The 22,936-nt window shown below is 41.2% G+C and overlaps 1 protein-coding gene across 1 annotated transcript in view; it reads left to right on the top strand.

Moving 5' to 3' along the window:
- Nucleotides 1-780: 780 nt before the first annotated feature.
- Nucleotides 781-22,936, top strand: part of LOC130369293 (speedy protein 1-B-like) — a 92,605-nt gene continuing 70,449 nt past the window's right edge. The window contains exon 1 of the mRNA XM_056574376.1: nucleotides 781-860. Coding sequence (XP_056430351.1) covers nucleotides 788-860 — 73 coding nt within the window. The 5' untranslated portion in view covers nucleotides 781-787. The remainder of the gene's footprint in view (nucleotides 861-22,936) is intronic.

The raw sequence follows: 22,936 nt of genomic DNA on the forward strand, positions 1-22,936 counted from the left end.
TGTAGTTCACCAGCACCTCTATTGTATCTCTGTAGTCTCCTGGGAGTTGTAGTTCACCAACACCTATATTGTATCTCTGTAGTCTCCTGGGAGTTGTAGTTCACCAACACCTATATTGTATCTCTGTAGTCTCCTGGCTGGGAGTTGTAGTTCACCAACACCTATATTGTATCTCTGTAGTTTCCTGGGGGTTGTAGTTCACCAACACCTCTATTGTATCTCTGTAATCTCCTGGGAGTTGTAGTTCATACACCAGTGTTTCCCAACCAGGGTGCCTCCAGATGTTGCAAAACTACTACTCCCAGCATTCCCTGGTTGGGAAACACTGGCATACACACACACATAACAGGGACTACAACTCCCAGCATGTGTCATTCAGTAGTCCCCCCTCTCACACACAGAATCAGTATGATATTTATTCCCTGTAGTCTATACACCACCAGCCCGTGCAGTGTAATATGTCTCCTTCACACACACGTCCTCCCCTCCCCCCTCCCTGCTCTGTGGTTTGCTCTGTGTTTCCCCCATGAAAACTTGAAACCTCCCCGTGATAAGTGAGGTCCTATGTAGACAGAGCAGGGGAGGGGGGAGGAGCTGTGGACGTCCTCATTCTCCCCCTGCTCCAATCTTACAGATAGGGGCGTTTCTGAGGATGAGCCTATGGCTGCCTCAGAAAGCACCCGCTCATGCATATGCATAAGCAGGGAGGAGCTGACAGAGGCTAGGGGGAGCACAAACACTGCTGGGAGGAAGAGATCTCCGTCCCCAAGATGGCGGCTGCAATGTAATGAATAGGGGACGGACGCAGGACTACTGGGCTATGCTGGCAACTCTAATATCTCAGAAACGGCTGCATATAGGTAAATAGGACTAATTGACTGAATTGTATAACTTTTGTTTGGGGAACATTTGGGCAGGGATTTTTGACCACTACAGTTGTCCTTTAAGGAACTGCTTGATAACCAGCTTGAACACGCGTGCCATGTTATGTTTTATTTTTATTACTCCAACTCATTTTCTTGGAGCCTGTATGTGGCAGCAGCCTGACAAGATTGTAGTGCCTCACAATTACTTACCACCTGTTCCACCCCCTGCCTCTCAGGGCACCCCCGATGCTCATGACTGAGTGTCCCGGGGGCCCGAAGCATTTACTTTGGACAAATACTGTATGACCACAAAACCAATAACAAGGAGATCACATGGCGGCAGAATGACAGAGCCTGGAGGTGGCAGCAGCATGACGAGAACATAGGGCGGCACTATGATAGAGCCTGGGATGTAGGCCGCAGAGCAGCACAATAACAGAGTAGTGTGTCGGTTTGCCCTCCGTGGTGCAGGCCTGATCCGAGAGGGCTACTGGGTATCATATGCTTGTTTAAAATATTAAGCCAAGCATGTGTAAGTAAACATGGCTGGTACTGTGAAACTGTGTATGAAACTGCAAATGTGTCATTTAATCAGTTATGGTTTATTTTTATTGCTCCAACCTGTTTTCTTGGATTCTTGTGGTAATTCCAGAGCTAATATATGACGACGAGCAGCTGAGTGCGTATATATTTCACTTATTTTCGGATAATACGCCCCAAAAAGGTTGCACCAGAAATAAGCATAACAATCTAGTGCTGAAGTCTTTTAGTCCTTTCACACTAACTGCCTCCTATGAGCTTTAACCAGAAAAAAGGTAGAACTGCTGAGTGCATATATATTTCACTTATTTGCGGATAATATGCCCCAAAAACATTGTACCAGAAATAAGCGTAACTATCTAGTGCATGTTTTAGTGCTTTTACACTAACTGCAAACTATGACCTTTAACGAGAATAAACATGGAACTGCTGAGTGTGTATATATTTCACTTATTTGCGGATAATACGCCCAAAAAAGGTTGCACCAGAAATAAGTGTAACATTCTAGTGCTGAAGTCTTTTAGTGCTTTCACACAAACTGCCCCCTATGAGCTTTAACCAGAAAAAAGACAGAATTGCTGAGTGTGTATATATTTCACTTATTTGCAGATAATAAGCCCCAAAAAGGTTGCACCAGCAGTAAATGTACTCTCTCACACTCTGCACTGTCCCTGCCTGTCTGCAGTGACGCAGGCTTGAGGTGAATGGAATTGTTGCTGGGAAGAATAAGATTTGTATTGTCAGTAGCACACAGTCTGCTCTCTGAGCTACAAGTCCCAGAAATGCCTGTGTTCAGCAATGGCTGCCGAATATATAGGGCTGTGACATCACAGGGCTGCTGGCTGCTGATAGGCTGCATGCCACCATGTGATTCAGGGTGATCCCTCCTACCCACCTTCCCAGAATTCCTTGCCCCATGTCCTCACATGTGTAGCCGCCATTTTAGATCACCTGGACTGCACATAATGGAGTTTAATGAAGTGATTTGTTTTATCGAATTGTGGCGATATTCCTATTTGTTACAGATTGAATTTTCCAGGAAATTTGTAGCGAATTCGGATTTGTTGATTCGATTCGCTCATCTCTGGGGGTTACAATTTTTTGGGGGACATTTTCTCCTGTTACCACTTGTGAAAATGAAAAATTTTGGGTAACACCAGGATTTTAGTCAAAAAATTTAGGGTGTCACCAGTAGGGAATTAAGGCTCACTATACCCCTTGTTATGTTTCTTGAGTTTCCCAAATAGTGTGCCATGTGTTTTTTTTTTTTTTTGCTGTTCTGGCACCATGGGGGCTTCCTAAAAGCGACATGCCCCCCAAAAAACATTTCTGCAAAATTCTCTTTCCAAACTCCCATTGTCACTCCTTCCCTTCTGAGCCCTGTAGTGCACTGGCAGAGCACCTTACATTCACTTTATTTCCTTACTCAAGAAAAATTAGGTTACAAATTTTGTTGGACTTTTTCTCCTTTTACAAGAATATGTTAGTGTAAAAAATGAACATTTTGAATTTTGTCCTGCACTTTGCTGCTATTCCTATGAAACATCTAAAGGGTTAACAAACTTTCTGAAAGTAATTTTTTATACTTTGAGCGTTGTAGTTTTCATAATGGGGTCCATTATGGGGTATTTCTAATATGAAGACCCCTCAAATTCACTTGAAATCTGAATGTACAAATAAAAGTAATAAATAATTTCCAAACAGGACATAACTGTCACGCTATGCGCTCCTGCCTTACACGCTGGCCGTGAGCGCATGGTCCCCTTACCTTCTGCTGCCGACGGGGCTGGGACTCGCATTGCGGGACGCACCCGGATACGACCCCCAGTCCGTCACTCTCCGGTTGTTTCCCCTGCCTCTGCTTCTGCCTCTCTGCTCCGGCGCGGGTGTCCCCGTCCCTTAGGGCGTGCGCGCGCCGGAGCTTTAAGATTTAAAGGGCCAGTATGCTCATTAGTGTAACCACCTGTGTCTTGTTGATAAATTCCTCCACCCTCCTCAGTTCTCTGCCAGATCTTTGTTGCCTTGTGCCCTAGAGAAAGCATTCCTTTGTATTGCCTTGCCGTGTACCGGATCTACTGCTCTTGTGACCTTGACCTTGCTTCTCTGCCACCTGCCTACTGAACTTCTGCTACGTCCGGACTACACTACTGTGCTGCCTGCCCTGACCTACAGCTATCCTGACTACGAGTTGTCTCATCCCTTCTGTGCTTCGCATCTCCTCAGCCGCCTGTGTGGTCGAGCCGTTGCCAGGGGTTACGACCTGGGTGTCGCCTGCAACAGCAAGTCCATCCCGCTTTGCGGCAGGCTCTGGTGAAGACCAGCGGCACCTTAGACTCCGTTCCCTGGCACGGTCCGAGTCATCTGCCACACAGGTCCAGCGGATCCACATACACCGGAGTTCCTGTCTTCAGAAACGTGAGTGTTACAATAACAATTAGGAGAAAAAAATGGTTTCAGTGTTTGAGTCTAATCAGTAAAATCTATTGTATATGACATATTCTCCTAAAGACATAAATGTTTGCCGGGGGTCTGACTTCTAAGACCCTCCTTCTCTCTATTGAGAGGCTTCAAGTGCCTGTTTCTGGCAGGAGAATAGCCCATGCTTGGGCAAAGACTCTCGTGTTTTCTTTCCAACTGTCTTATTCTCTTTGGAACATTTTTTTCCCTGAAATTCCTTGATAATCCACAATTAATGTACTTCGCATCAGCATTTAAAGAGTACTTGTCACCAAATAAAACTTTTAATATACTGTAGTGTTCCTTTTTGTACCCATTCACTTGCGTTTAAAATTATCGACATAAATATGTTTAAAACATAATAGAAAAAACGACCACTAGGTGGCTTTGTTCTGTTCCCTGCCACAATTAATACAGTGAGTTTGGTCTCCTCCTGGCCTGGCAGGAGTCCAAACTCAGGAAGTTCCCTGCACTGAGCTTGATTGACAGCTGCACAGAGCCTCACTGAAAGCTGCACAGAGCCTGAGGTCTTCTATTCATCACAGCACTGCAACCTTGTGAGGGCAGAAGTGATCCCCCAGCAGGCTTCAGTGATGTCATGCCAGCTGGAAAACACCCACTTTCTCCTGCTGGGAGATTGCACTATGTGAGCAAGAAGAACGGTAAGATACAGAACTTTTTAAAGCTCTGAAAAACTTTTTAAGGGTGGGAGGGGTGTAAGGAGTAGTTAGGGAACATAGCCTAAGTTAGTTTAGAAAAGCTTATTTGGTGACAGGTACTTTTTAAAGGGTTATCCTTTACAAACCTGTTTTCCTGTAAAAACAGTGTCACACCTGTCCTTTGGATAGGGGATAAGATGTCTAAGCACTGGAGTACCCCTTTAACTCCAGTAACTTCAATTGAATTGAACTGCAATATTGTACACAACCAGAGAACAAGAGTGGTGCTGTTTCTGGAAGAAAGCAGCTCAGTTTTTAAATTCTGGATAACCTTTAATTATAGTAAAAATAGATCATATGTGTTTTATCATAATTAGTCATTGACATAATTAGTCAAAACAAATACGTATATAATAATGGGTTCTATTTATTCAGTGAGTTTGAACAATACCCTTAAAGAGAAAGCATTCATGTGCTGTGATTAGGGATTTATGATTATATAATAGCAAGCACCATCTGATGTAATACATTCTGACATTCAACCTCCTGTAACTTTAAAACGTGACCTACATTGTAAATTCAGTTCACTACTGAAATCCACTGAACTATAAAGTGGCATGTGGACAATAAATGTTCTCTATGTCTTGCTAATTTATTGTAAGAAACTGTCAGTAGCATAAATGTTAAGTCATACAGTTTTCATTAATTATTTCATAAAATGGGAATTATAGCAAGACCACAGTATATCTCCCTGACGGTGATGCAATCTACATGTAAAACTTATGAACTAACCGAACTACTAGAGTTTCTATTTTTTTTATCTCTATTTTATTACTGTCTGTAAATCCTTTTAAATATCAGACTTTTATACTTTTTTCAAACTTTTTATCTTTTATAGTTTTTTTATGGGTTTTATTTCTCACAGTTTATTCCTTTTTTTCCCTTCAATAGTTTGAATAGCAGTTTTTTATTCCAATTTCTTGTTGTCCTTGATCTTTTTTTCTGTCTCTTCACATAATAATATCCTTGTTGGTGTTCAATTATATAAGACTTCATGGAGATGTTCCTCTTTGGGTCTTTGACTCTCCATCTTAAAAACTGCCACCATGTTGAAAGTGAGTCGGAGTCTTTTGGGCTGAAAGCCACAAGGAAAGAGCCAGATACTGTTATAGGCCTAGAATGGAGCCTATAATGGAGAGTGGAAGGAGCCTTGGGGACCTGTTAGCGGAAGTAACTGCTGGACTCGGTAGTGAGAAGTAGGCCTGATACTTTAACATCAGGGCACAAGCTTGCCCTTTTTCAGGAGGGGCAGAGTGACTGGAAGCTTCAAAGATTCTTGGGGATTGGAAACCAGGACACTTGGCTTGGTATTGTGTCACTGTACAAGAGAATAAGAGACTGTCTGTACAAGAGACTGTCTGAAGTAGAAAAGTTAAACTGCTTTGTCAAGCAGAGACAGGTTATCATGGAACAGACAGGAACAGTTAAAGTGACATATACTACTATCCCGGGGTAAGGAAAGGACTGGCCAAAGAAGTGGGTGGCTTGCCATGGCTACTCGGGCTGCTGCTAAGGCAATGTTTGTGCACGTTAAAGGGGTACTCCGGTGGTTAAGATTTTTGGCTATATTGCATCTTCTTTTAATGTTCATGTTTTTTGCAATGGACATGTATTATATGTTTGTGTAGCATGTGTCTTTTTTTTCTTACCTGTTTGTGGGCCACGAAGTTCTGTAGTTCTGTGTTGGATCTCTGACAGTTGTCCACAGGTTAGGATTAGGCTGTGGACAAGATTTCATAGCTTATTTTTTTCTCTGTTCTTTCAGAACTGCATGAGAGAGATAGGCCACGCCCCCTCATCTCCCCCTCCAGGTGGTCACAGGTGTGCTTGAGAGCAAGAAGCTCCTACACAGCTCCTCATCTCCCCTCCCCCTGCTCTGTATTCTGAGGACGCAGGTCTGCACTGAAAGAAGACAGAAAAGATGTATGTGAAGGGGAGGAAGTGTTATGTGAAGGGACACGGGCTGGGAATGTATGGACTGCAGGGGAATAAATCTCATACTGGGAATTATCTCTATATGTGAAGGGGGAGGGGGGGGGGCACCTGAATGACACATGCTGGGAGTTGTAGTCCCTGTTATGTGTGTGTATGCTAGTGTTTACAAACCAGTCCGCCTCCAGCTGTATCAAAACTACAAATCCCAGCATGCCTGGACAGCCTTTGGGCATGCTGGGAGTTGTAGTTTTGCAACAGCTGGAGGCACACTGGTTGGGAAACACTGTCCTAGCCTATTCAGCATACACATCATGTTACACCAGTGTTTCCAAACCAGTGTGCCTCCAGCTGTTGTAAAACTACAACTCCCAGCATTCCCTGACAGCCTTTGAGCATGCTGGGAGTTGTATTTTTGCAACAGCTGGAGGCACACTGATTGGGAAACACTGGCCTAGCCTATTCAGTATATTACAAAGTGCATTGTTTCCCAACCAGAGTGTCTTCAGCTGTATCAACACTACAACTCCCAGCATGCCCAGACAGCTTTTGGCTTTCCGGTGTGCTGTGTATAAGGGGGCTGACCTGGGAAAATAGTAGGGTGGGTAAAGCATGCTTGAAAAAGGCAGCGAGAGGCTGCGGAAACGTCGCATTGTGTTGTAAGAGGATGGAATAAACACTACACGTTTTTTATGCACAAATTACTTTTGTGTGCTGCTATCTTTACCGATAGATAGATAGAAAGATAGAGGGAGTTATATCAATACCTGTTCAGAGGAAAAGTTGCCATAGGAACCAATCAGATCGCTTCTTTCATTTTTGAAAAGACCTTTTGAAATAAGCGATCTGATTGGTTGCTATGGGCAACTCAGCAACTTTTCCTCTGAACAGGTTTTGATAAATCTCCCCCATAATGCATAGCTTTTATGGCTTTACACAGTGCAGCTTTTCAGTATAGTTTTAAAAGTAGTATCTCTTCTTTTTATTATTCTACTAGCTGAGTACCCGGCGTTGCCTGTTTTTTCCTTCCTATCCTTGTAGGGGAGGAAAATAAACAAAGGAGGAAGCTTTTGACTTCATATCCCCTCCTCATATATTGTTGTCATATCCCCACCCCATTTGCCGACCTCGAATCCCGTCCTCCTATCCTGTCCTCCTATTCCAACCTCCTATACCGGTCCTCCTATCCCGACCTCCTATTCCGACCTCCTATACTGACCTCCTATCCTGTCCTTCTATCCCGTCCTCCTATCCCGACCTCCTATCCTGACCTCATATCCCGACCTGTAATATGTGTACCAGGCATTAAAATATCCCCAGCCATATGGAAGTTATGTGGGAACATACATTTCCCATTGATTTACATGGGACTTTAAACAAAAACCCCGACCCTCACAAATGGGGTAGTTAAGGGATAAATTAACTATCCTATATTTTAAGTGGACATATAAGTAACATGTGACCAAGTATTATCGAAATATAATATAATTAACATATAATTCCCATAGATTTGTTTGGGACTTTAAACAAAAACCCCGACCCTGGCAAATGGGGGTGAGTAAGGGTTAAATTACCTATCCTATATTTGTTGTAGACATATAAGTAACATGTGTGCCAAGTTACATGTTAATATCTTTAGCCATTTGGACGTGATGCTGGAACATACACACACATACATATATACACATATTGGCCTTTATTTACTAAGAGGGGAGTGTAGGTTTCTTTGTGGGTTTTAATTCCCTACAATTTTTGAGTTTTATATATATATATATATATATATATATATATATATATATAGATTCAGTATGACTCACATCTGGTTTTGACTTCACAATTGCATCAGAATGCTGAAGAAAACTGCACTGTGTCAGAGCATCCAAAAAAGACACATGTAGATCCCATACTGTAAAACAGGCCTAACTGTTAAACAAATGAAAACTATGTAAAGTAGGTTTCTATTTAAATATAACAGGAAAGTAACTGATGTCACCTTTGTGGGTTTTCTTCTAGTTCACGTGAAAACACATGGTTAATGGAGGACAGCAGATTCAATTAAACAGTCCCTGGTAGCATGTTTTACTTAACTGCGTGCAGGTTTCAGGACCATTTATTGCTTTGAAGAGAAAATCCTTCTGCACTCCAGGGCATGTCTGTTCCTCATTGAAGTTCTAACTTTTGTTTGGATAATCTAAATTTACCAGGGACTTTAGTCATTAAGCCGAATTAAATCAATGCACTCATGAGCGCTGACATGTGTTCTGAATGTAATGCCACCTCTTTAGCCATTTTAGGATAGAGTTATTGTGTGTTTGGAACACACGCTGCCACAAACAAGTATATACTTGACAAGAATTTTATGGGGTGTTAGAAAATTTGTCCCATGGTTAATGCTAATTATTTTTTGACACATTTGCCTTACACAGAACTGCTGTGATAAATGTAACTCTTACTTGGCCATGTCTTTAAAGTAGGACATTCTTATTTATTTATTGTTATTTTGTACGTTAGCATTAAGCCCTAGAATGCCCATGGTACAATGTCTATAGTTTTGCATTTACCAATATTAATGGCGTTATTACCTAGTGTGTAATTTATAGATACGTTTTGTGCTGTCAGAATCTATTCCATTAGCACTTAGCATTGTTTTTCACACTTTTTCCTTTTTACGCTTTTTTTTTATTTTTGTTTATTTCAGTGAGAAGTTATAACGTGGCAAAAATGTCCATTTGGCCAATCCTACAATTTTTATGTCTTGATCCTAATTGTTGCTTATAAATAATGCTATTCCTAAGAAAATATAAGCTGCATTGTACCTACTTTGGTCACTTTCTGGGGAACAAAAATCAGAATTGTAAGATTAAATGGGCACTGTCATGAAAAATTATTTTTGATATGTTGTAGTACTTAAGTACTATAACATATCTCTAATATACTTTTATTAAAAAAAAATGCTTTTAAAACATTTTAAAAGCAATTTGAAATTCGTCCACTAGGGGTCGCCCTCCTAGTGGCCGAATGCAGTGCAGAGTGACGTCACTGCAAAATTCCGACTGATTCCGGCAGGGAATCAGTCGAAATTTTCCGCAGGCGCAGTAACATCCAGGGCTGCGCATCGGCTCCCCCCACTCGCCGACGGCCCTGCTGCAAGGTACGGGGGGTGCGGGGGGCTGCTGCAAGGTACGGGGGGCGCGGGGCTGCTGAGGGGGGGGGGGTGGCTGCTGCTGCAAGGTACGGGGGGCGCGGGTGTTTGGGTGTTACTCACCGAGCGCCAGGATGAGGCTCCCCCGCACCCGTCCCTCCCGCATCAGCTCCCGGCTCACTCCTTCCCCCATGAAGCTCCTGTCCTGTGTGCCTCCAGTTGTTTTACCACTACAACTCCCAGCATGCCCTGACAGCCAATAGATGTCAGGGCATGCTGGGAGTTGTAGTGGTTAAACAGCTGGAGGCACCCTGTTAGGAGAACTAAGGGCGGAAATTGGCCCCCCCAGCAGACATCAGTGACGTGGTGCCTGCTGGGGAAGTCTGCCTGGTAGTGAGCACACTACCAGGCAGACTAAATGCCATTTTTAAAATAGTAAAAAAAATAAATAAAGGCAGGGAGGGTGTTAGGGATAGGAGGGCAATAGGCAGGGACAGAAAAAAAAAACATGATGGTGGGAGCTACCCTTTAAGGAGAGGCTCCCACATAGTGTATATGCTAACTGTGCAGTGGAATATACACTGCATATTCTCATTATGAGCAGACACACAGGACTACCCGGCAGCAGCCCTGTGTGTGCAGCAAGGTTTGAAAGCGGGCATGCGCATCACAGTCACGTTGGCATGCTGGCCCGCCCCCAAACCTTACTGCACACACAGGTATGCCACCGGGTAGCCCTATATGTCTGCTCATAGAAGAACACACAGTGTAGCTCCTGCTGCACACAACTCCTGCCAGATCCTGCCTGTCTCCCAGATCTTTCTGGAGGGATTGTGCAGTCAAACGTGGATTTTGAATAGTTTTCTCACAATCCTGCGAGCTCTTCTGTCTGATATTTTTCTTGGTCCTCCAGATCTTGCTTTAACTTCCACTGTTCCTGATGACTGCAATTTCTTAATTACATTCCGAACAGAGAATATTGACATCTGAAAACGTTTTGCTATCTTCTTATAGCCTTCTCCAGCTTTGTGAGCGTCAACTATTTTCAGTTTCAGATTTCTAGACAACTGCTTAGAAGAACCCATGGTGCTGATTGTTGGGGCACGGTCAGATGAGTCTGGGCATTAAAACCTTTGAGATTGACATCACCTGGTCTTCCCAGATGATGATTGAGAACAATCCATGACACTGGCAGGTCTCAGCTTTGCAAAGCATGCTATAAATTCTGCAAGGTTCCCAAACTTTTGCAGACACCATTTTTTTGTTTTCTGTTATTTTGAAAGTGTAAATGATGGAAATAAAATCTAACTTTTGTTGACATATTATAAGAATGTCTAATCTGTAATTTGATGCCTTTTGGTGATTTTTCCATTTTTCCTTGGCTGCTTTATGCACGTTAATACAAATTTTTACCTGGGGTGCCCAAACTTTTGATCCCCACTGTATATAGTCCTCTGTAAGAAAAAAATTAATAAAATAATAAATGTAAACAAGCCCTTCCCATAATCAAACATTAAATCACTTAAAATAATAAAAAATATTTTATTTATTTATAAATAAATCAACATATTTGGTATTGCCACATGGAAATGTCTGATCTATTAAAATATAATGTTAATGATCCTGAACGATGCTGATTTTTGATCTTATTGCATCCCAGAAAAAAAGGAATAAAAAGTCATGAAAAGTCACATACACACAAAAGTGGTATCAATAAAAATCTACAGACCATGGTGCAAAAATGGGCCTTCATACAGCTAGATATGGAAAAATAAGAAAGTTCCAGAGGTGTCAGAATAGGGTGGGAACGAGGAAGGCAAGAGACATTCTTTTTTTTATTAACTTAACCTCTCCCTGACCAGACCTAATTATTTTTCCTCTGGACAGCCAGTTTAACTTTTTATGTGAAAAGCAAAATACTAGGATTATTAGGAAATGATTTACAAGGCATTCATTTATTGAGAAGATGGAGTGGGATTATGTATTGCAGAGTATTTAACTCCCCAATCTCTTCGGCTAAGTTCCTACTTGTTTTTTTTTTTATTTTTTTACGCCAAGAAAAACGCCAATTCTGCCTGCAGACAGATGTTAGCTGTAAATCAATGAGAAATCGCAAAATTCTTTTTCCACTTGACATTTTTCAGTTTGGCGTTTTTTTATCCTTTTGGCGTTTTTTCACTCTTTTTTGGCATTTTTTCAGCTCTTTGGTGGTTTTGCTAAATCGCAGCATGTTGAGCCACTGGCGTTTTTCCCCCTGAAATCATGGCGTCTTTCTCCCATAGAGTAAAAAAAAAAACCACCAAGAAAAATGCCATGTGGGTTTTAACTTTGGTGTTTTTTCAGGCAGTTTTTATTCTCTTTTGGACTTTAGTGATCCAAAAAAGTGATGGAGATACCTTTTTAAATAAAATTTCGTAGGGTACCATTTAAAAAAAAATAAAATAAAAACATAATACAAAAGATACAGTAGTGATGGAAAAAATTGTATCTAATGAAATGTATCTTTTTTATTGCAAAAGTAATATCAGGAAGTATAGTTTAAAAGTAATATCAGGAAGTATAGTTTAAAAGTAATATCAGGAAGTATTACTTTACTGAGAGTAGTGGATGTATGGAATAGCCTTCATGCACAAGTGGTCGCTGCAAATACAGTGAAGGAGTTTAAGCATGCTTGGGATAGGCATAAGGCTATCCTTCATATAAGATAGGGCCAGGGATTATTCATAGTATTCAGATTATTGGGCAGACTAGATGGGCCAAATGGTTCTTATCTGCCGACACATTCTATGTTTCTATTAAAATTTTTATTAATTTTTAAACAGGGATCAATTTATGTGTGCGGGCAGGGCACAAAAAATATAGCTCGACAATAATAAAAATGTAGTGTATGTGTGTTTTTCACTTTATTTTTTACATTTTTTAGGTAGTACTACTACTCTCAGCATGGAACACACTGCTCCATGATGGGAGTAGTAGTACCTGTACTAATTGACAGATCGCCCGTTGCAATCCTTCTGTATAATGTATAGATGTGGCCGGACGCTCTTCTATGGTCCCCTGCACTGCCGTATATATACACCTATTCATATTTCCGCAGAGAGCTGTGATTGGCTACAACCATCCGGCCAATCTCCACTCTGGGCGGAAAATATGAATGAGTGATGTTCTATTCACATCATGCGAGCGCTGTATAGAGCCGCTCCACATCTCTGCTATATTATGGACGATCGCATCGGGCGATATGTCTATTAGTACAGGTACTACTGCTCCCATCATGGAGCAGTCTGTTCCATGCTGGGAGTAGTAGTAGTACTACCTAAAAAATGTAAAAAGAAATAGAGAGAAAAAAGTGAAACACACAGACTTTATTAAAAATTTATTAAAATTTAGAATTCGTTAAATACATTTTTTTCCATCACTACTGCCAAAAATGCAATTTCCACACAAATGAAAAACGCCAGAAAAAAACGCTAGACGCAGGAAATTGCACTGCCGTTTTTTCAGGCGTTTTTTCTTACATTTTTTTCAAACCGAAAAACGCAGCACAAAAAACAAAGTAGAAACTTAGCCTTACACAAAAGTAAAAATCTAGATGGTGACTGTGTATGCTACCAATACCAAGGCTCTGCAGATCACTGTCTGGATGGAGCACTGGCCTACGGCCATCACTGTTTCTCTTTGTCTGACATCTAAGGAGTACATAGAGTGATCGGCAAACACATTCTTACAACATCTGTTTCAGCGCTAATGTCATAAGTACACTGTCATGTCTGACATTATATAAGAAAACTCCGAGCATGTGTTCTTTTAAAAGCAGTGTCTCCTAGCAACAGTGCTCAGTGCTATCTCAAGCTCAATTGACTCTTGTAAACAGATTTTATATAAATGTGTTAAGGATGAAGGTAATGTGATAATGTTATCAGGAAACAGCGCTTAAGTCACTGTCACACTAACATATAAATGACACCTTCACCCCTTTCAGCTTAAAATCTAATAAGGATGATGACACACCATTATAATAACACTGTGAAGCTTTCTCTTCTTGTATTTTTATTGTCCATTTTATGGCAAAAGCAGAGGTTGCATGTAGGTTTTAGTATAAATTATTTATTCATGTATGTTATCACAATTTTTATCCTTTTATCATTTTAACAAACCTGTTCTGTTTATTCTGTAATATCTTTAGCTAGGTCAATCTGCTGCAATGTTAGGCTTTTTTTTTAATTTTTTTTATACTTATGTTTCTTTGTTGCAAATTGTGTTCTTAAAGTTGTGCAAACATTTTGGAAGTTCCTTGTAGAAGCATAAGAAAAATTCGAGTATGTGTTTTGATAAAAATGATACTAACCCTAAAATGCTACTAAAATACACAGTGGGCATCATTTATTGAAATGATCTATAAAAAAACCTGTTCTTTGTAGCAACCAATCAGAGCTCTGCTTTCATTTTAACAGCTCAGTTAAAGAAATGTAATCTGAGCTCTGGTTGCTATGGACAAAAACACAGCTTTGATAAATCTTCCCCGAGGTATGTAGACATTCTTGCGGCATATTTTCACCAGCAGATTTTCGCCAGCAGAATCTCCGCTGTTGAAAATCCGCCGAAGACCCTATGGGTCAATGGGGTCTGCGGCGGATTTTTAACAGCGGGGATTTCGCTGGTGAAAATCTGCTGCAGGTAGCGCACTGAGACCCCACCCCTTTTCAAACTCACAGTGGGAGATCCACTGTGAGTTTGAAAAGAAATCCGCTTGTGTGAATGAGCCCTAACTCTCCCTGCTCTAGCGCTGCTGCTCTGCATTTCATTGGTGGGTGTGTAACGTTGCCATGACAATTGGCACATGTTGATAACACCATTGGCCTTGGCATCTGGTTGCCATGGTAGATAGACTCTAAACACCACTGGCAGTCAATTAAAGTTAGGCGAGGGCCTCCTAACTTTTTTGTGTATCAGATTTTATCTTTGGGTTCTACCTTTAGCCTGTGACTTTTTTCCTCAGTCCTGCTCGTGGTTGACCTGCAATTTTTCTCTTTTCATGCCCCTTGAATTAGTTGCCTTCTGTCGTGTTCTTCTGATTTGACCTTCAGCCTTGAATTCTAATGCTGCCTTCATTACACCTTGCTTTTGTAATTTCCTGCTTACCTTCCAGTTTTGACGCATGGTTTGTGCTGCAACGCTGTTGCATCTCATTGCCGACCAGTCGCTATTCTGAGGACACAATATACAGCTTCTCAAAGAATTAGACAGGTAGCGGCACTAGCAACATAAATCCTTACACCCTTCTTTGGACTCTTGGAACCGCTGAAAGAGTCTCTGTTCTGACCCACGGTGGTGCTAGGACAGAGAGTCAAGCATCAGAACAGCATGTAGCAATATAAAGAAACATAGCCTGCACTCACCGCTCAGTACGGGTCTAACGGCCTCGGATACCGGACCTCCTCGGTAGCGGGGGATTCACAGCAACTGCTGACAGCGCTCAGAAAACAGGCAACTGCCGCCGGTTTCGCGTTATACAATCAATGCTTCTTCCGGCCTAGTGAAATGTCATCGTGCTGATGATTTTATCAGGTGAATGCTGGAATCATGTGACCAGGTGACGTATTAGTGCAGAACAACGGGAAAGGAAAATAATAATTATACGTTTTTACACCTTAACCAAAATGTGTAGCACTATTTATTACTAGTATAAAGCACTTTAGTACAAGAATGGGGACATGTCTAATCTGTCATTCAGACCTAGTGGACCCTGCGCATCAAGGTGCAGAATCCACTTGGCCTCTGCTTGTAAAAGAGCCTGCCTTCTGTTCACACTATTGCGGTAAGTTGAGACTAGTTCTATACCTCCAAATTTTAGATCAGTACAGCTACCATTATGTATAGACCGCATATGTTCCACGAATCTGGGGGAACCTCCTCCTTTTTTCACTGAGCTGTTCTTCACTTTAATAAGGTCGTTCCTGTTCCTTATCTCTGCTTTTTTGTAAGCTTTATTAATGACTTGTACTGGGTACCCTCTTGCTCTCAGCCTATGTGACAATTCTGCAGCTTGCTTTTTGTAACAGCCGTCTTCTGTGTTATTCCTCCTAAGTCTCAAGAATTGACTATATGGAATTCCATCCTTTACCTGTTTTGGATGCAAGCTCTCATAGTGCAGGATAGCATTTTTGGCCACTGATTTTCTGTAGCCTTCAGTGTTTAATAGTCCATCCTTAACCACTAGACGAAGGTCGAAAAATTCTAGGCTGTCCCCTCCATAAACACAAGTCATTAATAAAGCTTACAAAAAAGCATAAATAAGGAACAGGAACGACCTTATTAAAGTGAAGAACAGCTCTAGGAACGTTAATTCAACTAACCGAAGTGAAAGATTTGTTTTTGCATTCAGAAACAGCCCATTAAATGCTATGATTAAAACAGCTATATCTAGTAACTGGCATCTTCTACTTGCAGATTCGGATATTAATGACACAACAGTGAATAGACCTATTGTGACTTTCAGGAAAAATGGTACTATCCAGGATTTTTTGAAAAATAAATCCAGACTTTTTAAAAAAGAGCAGAGACAGGAGACCTGGTTGACAACCCCCTTCCCAAAAGGCAATAAAAAATGTGGAACATGTACACAATGTAATATGAATATAAATTCAAACATATGTGTTCTGGGAGGACATACAATTGAGGTGAAAGATTTAATCACTTGTCGCAGTATGTACGTGGTTTATTTTCTGCTCTGTTCATGTGGCAATTTCTACGTCGGGAAAACCGAAAGGCAGTTAAGGATCAGAATCCGTGAACACGCTTATTCAGTGAAAAAAGGAGGAGGTTCCCCCAGATTCGTGGAACATATGCGGTCTATACATAATGGTAGCTGTACCGATCTAAAATTTGGAGGTATAGAACAAGTCTCAACTTACCGCAATAGTGTGAACAGAAGGCAGGCTCTTTTACAAGCGGAGGCCAAGTGGATTCTGCGCCTTGATGCGCAGGGTCCACTAGGTCTGAATGACAGATTAGACATGTCCCCATTCTTGTACTAAAGTGCTTTATACTAGTAATAAATAGTGCTACACATTTTGGTTAAGGTGTAAAAACTTATAATTATTATTTTCCTTTCCCGTTATTCTGCACTAATACGTCACCTGGTCACATGATTCCAGCATTCACCTGATAAAATCATCAGCCTGATGACATTTCACTAGGCCGGAAGAAGCATTGATTGTAACGCGAAACCGCTGGCAGTTGCCTGTTTTCTGAGCGCTGTCAGCAGCTGCTGTGAATCCCACGCTACCGAGGAGGTCCGGTATCCGAGGCCGTTAGACCCGTACTTAGCAGTGAGTGCAGGCTATGTTTCTTTATATTGCTACATGCTATTCTGAGGACCATAACATGGGCATCTGACTGGTTAAGGGAGAACTCCGATACTTTTAATCTTATCCCCTATCCACAGGATAAGGAATAAGTGTATGATTGTGGGGGTCCAACCGGTGGGACCCCCCGTGATCTACAGCTTAGAGCCCAGGTGGTCGGAAGATTTTTGTTCAGAACATCGTCTCTCCTAGTGCACGGAGCGGCAATGGTCAACATGCACCCTCCATTTTCTCTACTGCATCTATGGGAAAGCTGAGCACTGTACTTGTGTATCTCAGGCTCTCCCTTAGACAGTGCTTGGAGAGGGCATGTCAACCGCTGCCACATTGCTCACATGGAGAGATTGTGTTCTGAACAAAAATCTTCAGAACATTAGGGCACCAGGAGAGAGATCACAGGGGGGCCCAGCAACTGGCCTATGGGTCATACATTTATTCCCTATCCTGTGGGTAGGGGATACAATTAAAAGTATGGCTGAAAAACTGTTACCCCAATACCCTAATTTCCCACGGTGGTACTTCCTGCCAAAGGTTCATAAGACCCTCACCTCACCCCCGGGTAGACCTATCGTCTAGGGGGTGGGGTCAGTCACAGAGCCACTATCCAAATATTTGTATTGGCTACTGCAACCCCTTTTGCAGGAAGTGCCAGCGCTAGTTAGGGACACGAACCAATTCCTTAATTGTTTGCAGAATATGGTATGGCCAGAAACTTGTCTACTTGCATTGATCGACATCGAGTCGCTCTTTACAAGTATACCACAAAGAATAGGAGTGGAGTGCATTAGAGAATTGTTGGAACACACCGGTAAACAGTCAGATACCATCCAATTTATTTGTGAGTCTCTCACCTTTGTCCTTAATAACAATTCTTTCCAGTTTGATGGGCAGTGTTACACGCAAACGGGGGGTGTCGCCATGGGCACCCCCGTGGCATGTACCTTTGCCAATCTGTACGTGGCAATTTTTTAAAGTAAATTTGTTTTCACAGAAAAAAATTCTTTCCTCAAGTTCGTCTCAGGTGCTATCTCAGGTTCGTGGACGATGTGTTCATGGCCTGGGATGGCACCGTGACGGACTTTGAGGAGTTTGTAAGGTATCTGAACAAAACTAATAATATGAATCTCAAGTTCACGTACAAGATTGACAGTGCCCTACTGGAATTTCTTGACATTTTAGTAAAAATCAACAATGGACAGGTGAACACAGTAAGTTACCATAAACCCTCTGCGTGCAACTCTCCTTCATTTCTCCAGCTACCATCCCTCTCATGTAAAAAAAGCAGTTACATATGGGCAGTTTTTAAGACTGCGCCACATTAATAGCACTATTGAATTGTATTCAAGATACAAGCTGGAGAACTGAAGGAGAGGTTGCTCGCGAGGGCCTATCCCTGTAACATCCTTGACGAGGCTCTGGAGAGAGCCTTGTCTAGGCACAGGGTTTCACTTTTAAAGGGGAATAAAAGAAAAAAAGAGAAAAATGGAAGTCACAATACCCCTACTGCCAACAGTGAACATTTTTCCTTTTCGTTCAAATTTAGTCCTATGGCCAATAAAATCAGCAGAATCATCCAGAAAAACTGGTTCCTTGTGAAGGAAGCAGATATTGCTAAAATTTTACCTCATCGTCCAATGGTCACTTTTTGTAGGTGTAAAAATTTTAAGGATCAGGTTACTAGAAGTAAATTTCAGTCTGAACAGAAACATAATGCAGACTGGCTTGAAAGAGTGGTATGATGTGGTAAACTAATTGACTGAGCTCAGCTTCTAATCGGCAGTTACAAATCCTGCGCAGGATTCTGTATGTGTGAATGTACCCTTAATATAATTTTTTTAACATGTGGCACTAAGTGGCATTGGTCATAAGTATACATTGGAGGTAAACAATATGTTTGGGATAGTACAGAGGCATATTTGTGCTAGTCCTCCCAACGACGTGGGTGCATTCTGTAGTCCAATATATTTCTTGGCTGCCACTACCCACCTATTATGGACAGTAATCTGTCAAGAAGCAAGTGGGTGGGGACAGTGGCAGCTCATTGATACCCTGAACTACAGAATGTGACCACAACATTGACATATCTATAGAGCAAATAGATGGGTGGCCTAAGCTATGCGTTAGTACAACAGATAACCCCATAAGGGCTAATGGATGCTCCTCATATCGTTTGGCAAATTATAACATAACTATTGTGATATACTAAACAATAATAATATAGGGTGAATGAGTAATACGGTGATTAAAAACACAGTCCCTATGGTGTCAAATTTTTGCATGTACCACTCTCAGTTTCAGGGCTCCTGCTAGTGACACAACCTCTACAATTCACTGCAGCTCACCCTATATTATTATTTAGTATATAATAAAAGTTATGTTTTAATTTGATACATGATATGAGACGGATCCATTAACCCTTACGTGGTTATCCGTTGTACTATTGTAGTACCTTCACATGTATCAGAGGGCTCAGCTATTACACCAGGGCCACAAGCTTTTAACTTTGCCCCAGAAGATAAGAAATTAAACAATGAAATACACTTAGTGATTATTGAGGTAACCATAAAAGACTGACATATAATTAAAAGTTTCCCTCAATTCGGTAGAAATAAATAAAAGCAGATAGACATGGCCCCATTCAATTGTTCCCTTGAAAATTGATATATAGGTCTATTAGCTAGAGTCAGCTTTAATTAGGCATTGGTACATGCCTTTTAAGACTGAAAATTATTCCATTATGTGTGATACTTAAAATTAATTTGTTTCAAGAATACTTGTATGCTATTTCACCTGAAATGTTTCCAGCATAATGGCATCACACTTATGATTAAAAGGGTAATATCTCGAAATGATTTTCTTTTTTTTTTTTGTTACATTTTTTAACCTGTTAGTTGTTGCTTAATTTTGTCATGAAAATTAAAGTGTACCTGTCGTCAACAAAAACATTTTATATAATGTAGATAATACCCTTATATGTATATTTGTAATATACATTGGTTAAAAATTTTTGCACATTTTGCATGTGTGTCTCTATGAGGAGTCCAAATACAGGAAGTGAGGGTGGAGAAGTAGGGCTCTGTGCACACAAAAAAAAAGCAGGACAGTGTACACTGAGGCTCTATAACAAGCTCCTGGCTCATACATCAGGATGATTGACAAGCCAGGAGCCTGCACAGATCCCTGCTTGTCCTACCCTCACTTCCTGTTTTTGGACTCATCATACAGACACACAAACAATAGCTGCAGGGACAGCATTTTTTCACCCAAAAATCTACACAATTTTTAACCAATGTATAATACAAATATACATATAATGGTATTATCTACATTATATAAAAAGTTTTTGTTGACGACAGGTACACTTTAAAGCGTACTTGTCAGATCCAAAAAAAAAAAAAACTTATATATATATCTCCTTCAGTACCTAATCATTTTTATGTGTCTAGCACATTTATTTTTTTTATTTACAAATTTTATTAATTGACCAATAGAATTTGATATGCAAGTTAAAGTTAATGTATTGCCTAGATTTTATTTTCTACTTATTAGAGCCAGATACTTACGCCCCCTCCAACAGACTTGCATTGAGGGGGCGTGGCTTGACATCACAAGGGGCGTGACCGTAACGTCCCTTCCCCACCGCCTGCACCCAGAGTTCTAAACGAACACTGGGTGCTGCACAGAGATGGCGGGGGTCCCAGCTGCGGGACCACTGCGATCAGACAGCTTATCCCCTATCCTTTGGATAGAGGATAAGATGTCTAGGGGCAGAGTACCCCTTTAACTTACCAAGCACAGGTGTCACTGAGATACTTTATTGAGTATGAATGGCTTTACACATTTGTTTTCAGTAGGGTTATGAAAAAAAAAGGTAAAGTTTTGACCTAGTTAATTCATTTTCAGTTAACCTTCATGTACTTTCTGTTAAAGTAAATTATTCATGCTCTGAGCAAACTGTAGGCATGCATCAAAGAGCTGATAGTCTCAGTTTAATACAAAAGCAATAGAGATTGAGAAGCTTTGATGTTGATGATAAGTGTCATGTGATGGTTGTGCAGTGTGCATCATACTTTAGACAATATGTAGCTATTAGCCCTCCAGTATTAGAAATAGTAAGAACGAAATGTAATCCTTCCCCCATTACTGTCCATTGTTAACATCTAAGACTCTGCCTACAATATATTTCATGTGGTTACAATAACAAAGCTATACTCTACCTCTTTTTAAAGCTTTTGTAGTATTCTGAATAAAAGAGAACATGTATCAGTATGTGTATAGAGTTGCCTGATATTTTATTTGATCATGTAGTGGAAGTCATTGCTCATATTGTAATGTCAACCTGTAGATATGTGACTACACAGTTAACCCTATGAGACCTATTATAGCTTCCATTAGTATGTACCATGCTTTGGATTTTGGATAATTTGTACAATAATAGCATACTATTGATTTTTATATTATATGAAATATTGGACTTAAAAGGAAAAACGCGATAACTGGCATACCTACAAGTGAGGCATCGTTTGGCATAAATCCGAAGGCAGAGTGAACACAACCAGAGGATACAGGAAAGTCATTATACTGCACTATTTTTTGTAGTTAAAATTTTTCACAGTGTGAATTCGGGTAGAAAAACAGACATGGTGCACATCTACAATCTTGTATAATGATCTGATTGCTTCTCAGCATAATATCAAAAACTAACAGGTTGTTAGTATACATTTTTGATCAAAAAGTACAAGCCCACTCGCCACGTCAAGGCCACCTATTTAGAGTGGGTCCCTAACGTCCCTAGCATAAAATGGCGCAGCACTGGGCGGCGACCACCACCGCCGCGACACCAATGCCCACAGGGGGGTACGACCCACCGGCATTTACATCCCTGTTCACACTGGTGTGGAGCTGTGCGGTGTCCGTTGCTGCCGTGGCGCCGTGTCTGCGGGGGTTGCGGCCCATAGACTGGTTTGAGTGGCATTGGGGCCGCTCTGCCGGTGGGTCGTTCCCCCTGTGGGCATTGGCGTCGCGGCGGTGGTGGTCGCCGCCCGGTGCTGCGCCATTTTATGCTAGGGACGTTAGGGACCCACTCTGGATAGGTGGCCTTGACGTGGCGAGTGGGCTTGTACTTTTTGATCAAAAATGTATACTAACAACCTGTTAGTTTTTGATATTATGCTGAGAAGCAATCAGATCATTATACAAGATTGTAGATGTGCACCATGTCTGCTTTTCTACCCGAATTCATATTAAAATTTTTCACAGTATTCCTGCAAATTGTGACTCCTGGGCCAAAGAAAAATTCCTATTATGATGGGTATTATTGTACATATTTGGCATTTTGGATGTGTGTTCCCTCTCCCTGTCCAATGAGGGCTCCATGTAAAGATGATTATTTGAGAGGGCTAATATGGACAATGTTACATGCAGTGGTGTGTGAGTAAGGCGGTGTCTCCTTAGGTACTAGCAGTGTTTAAAACAGTCAACTGACTCCGGTGGGAGAGAGCCTGCCACGCATTGGCCCCAGACTTAGTTCTGGGTTTCATATGTTGGGCAAACAGTGCAGAACTTTGGCTGTCAATGACGGTCGGTCAATGTTAATATTAACTTTAAAAAAAATATATTTTCATCATTGCTTGTAGTTTGATTTATTTACATATTTTAATCATTGTCTGAGCTAAATCTTGATTTTAAATGTTTAAACTAAAACTGTTCTGAAAAATTTTCCATTACCTCTGTGCCCAAGCTGCAAAAACTAAAAAAAACATACATTAACTCCCCTTCCAATGTTCCCCCATTGTGCTAATATCGGTGTTCCGGTCCTGCAGTGCTGGTCTTCTTCCTGCTTCCTGGGGACAGTGAGTCATAAGGTACTCAGCTCATCGCTGGCCGCAGTGAAGTCCCACCTCGGCCAGTGAT

This window comes from Hyla sarda, chromosome 4 (assembly GCF_029499605.1).
Source record: "Hyla sarda isolate aHylSar1 chromosome 4, aHylSar1.hap1, whole genome shotgun sequence".
In the NCBI taxonomy this organism is placed as follows: Eukaryota; Metazoa; Chordata; class Amphibia; order Anura; family Hylidae; genus Hyla; species Hyla sarda.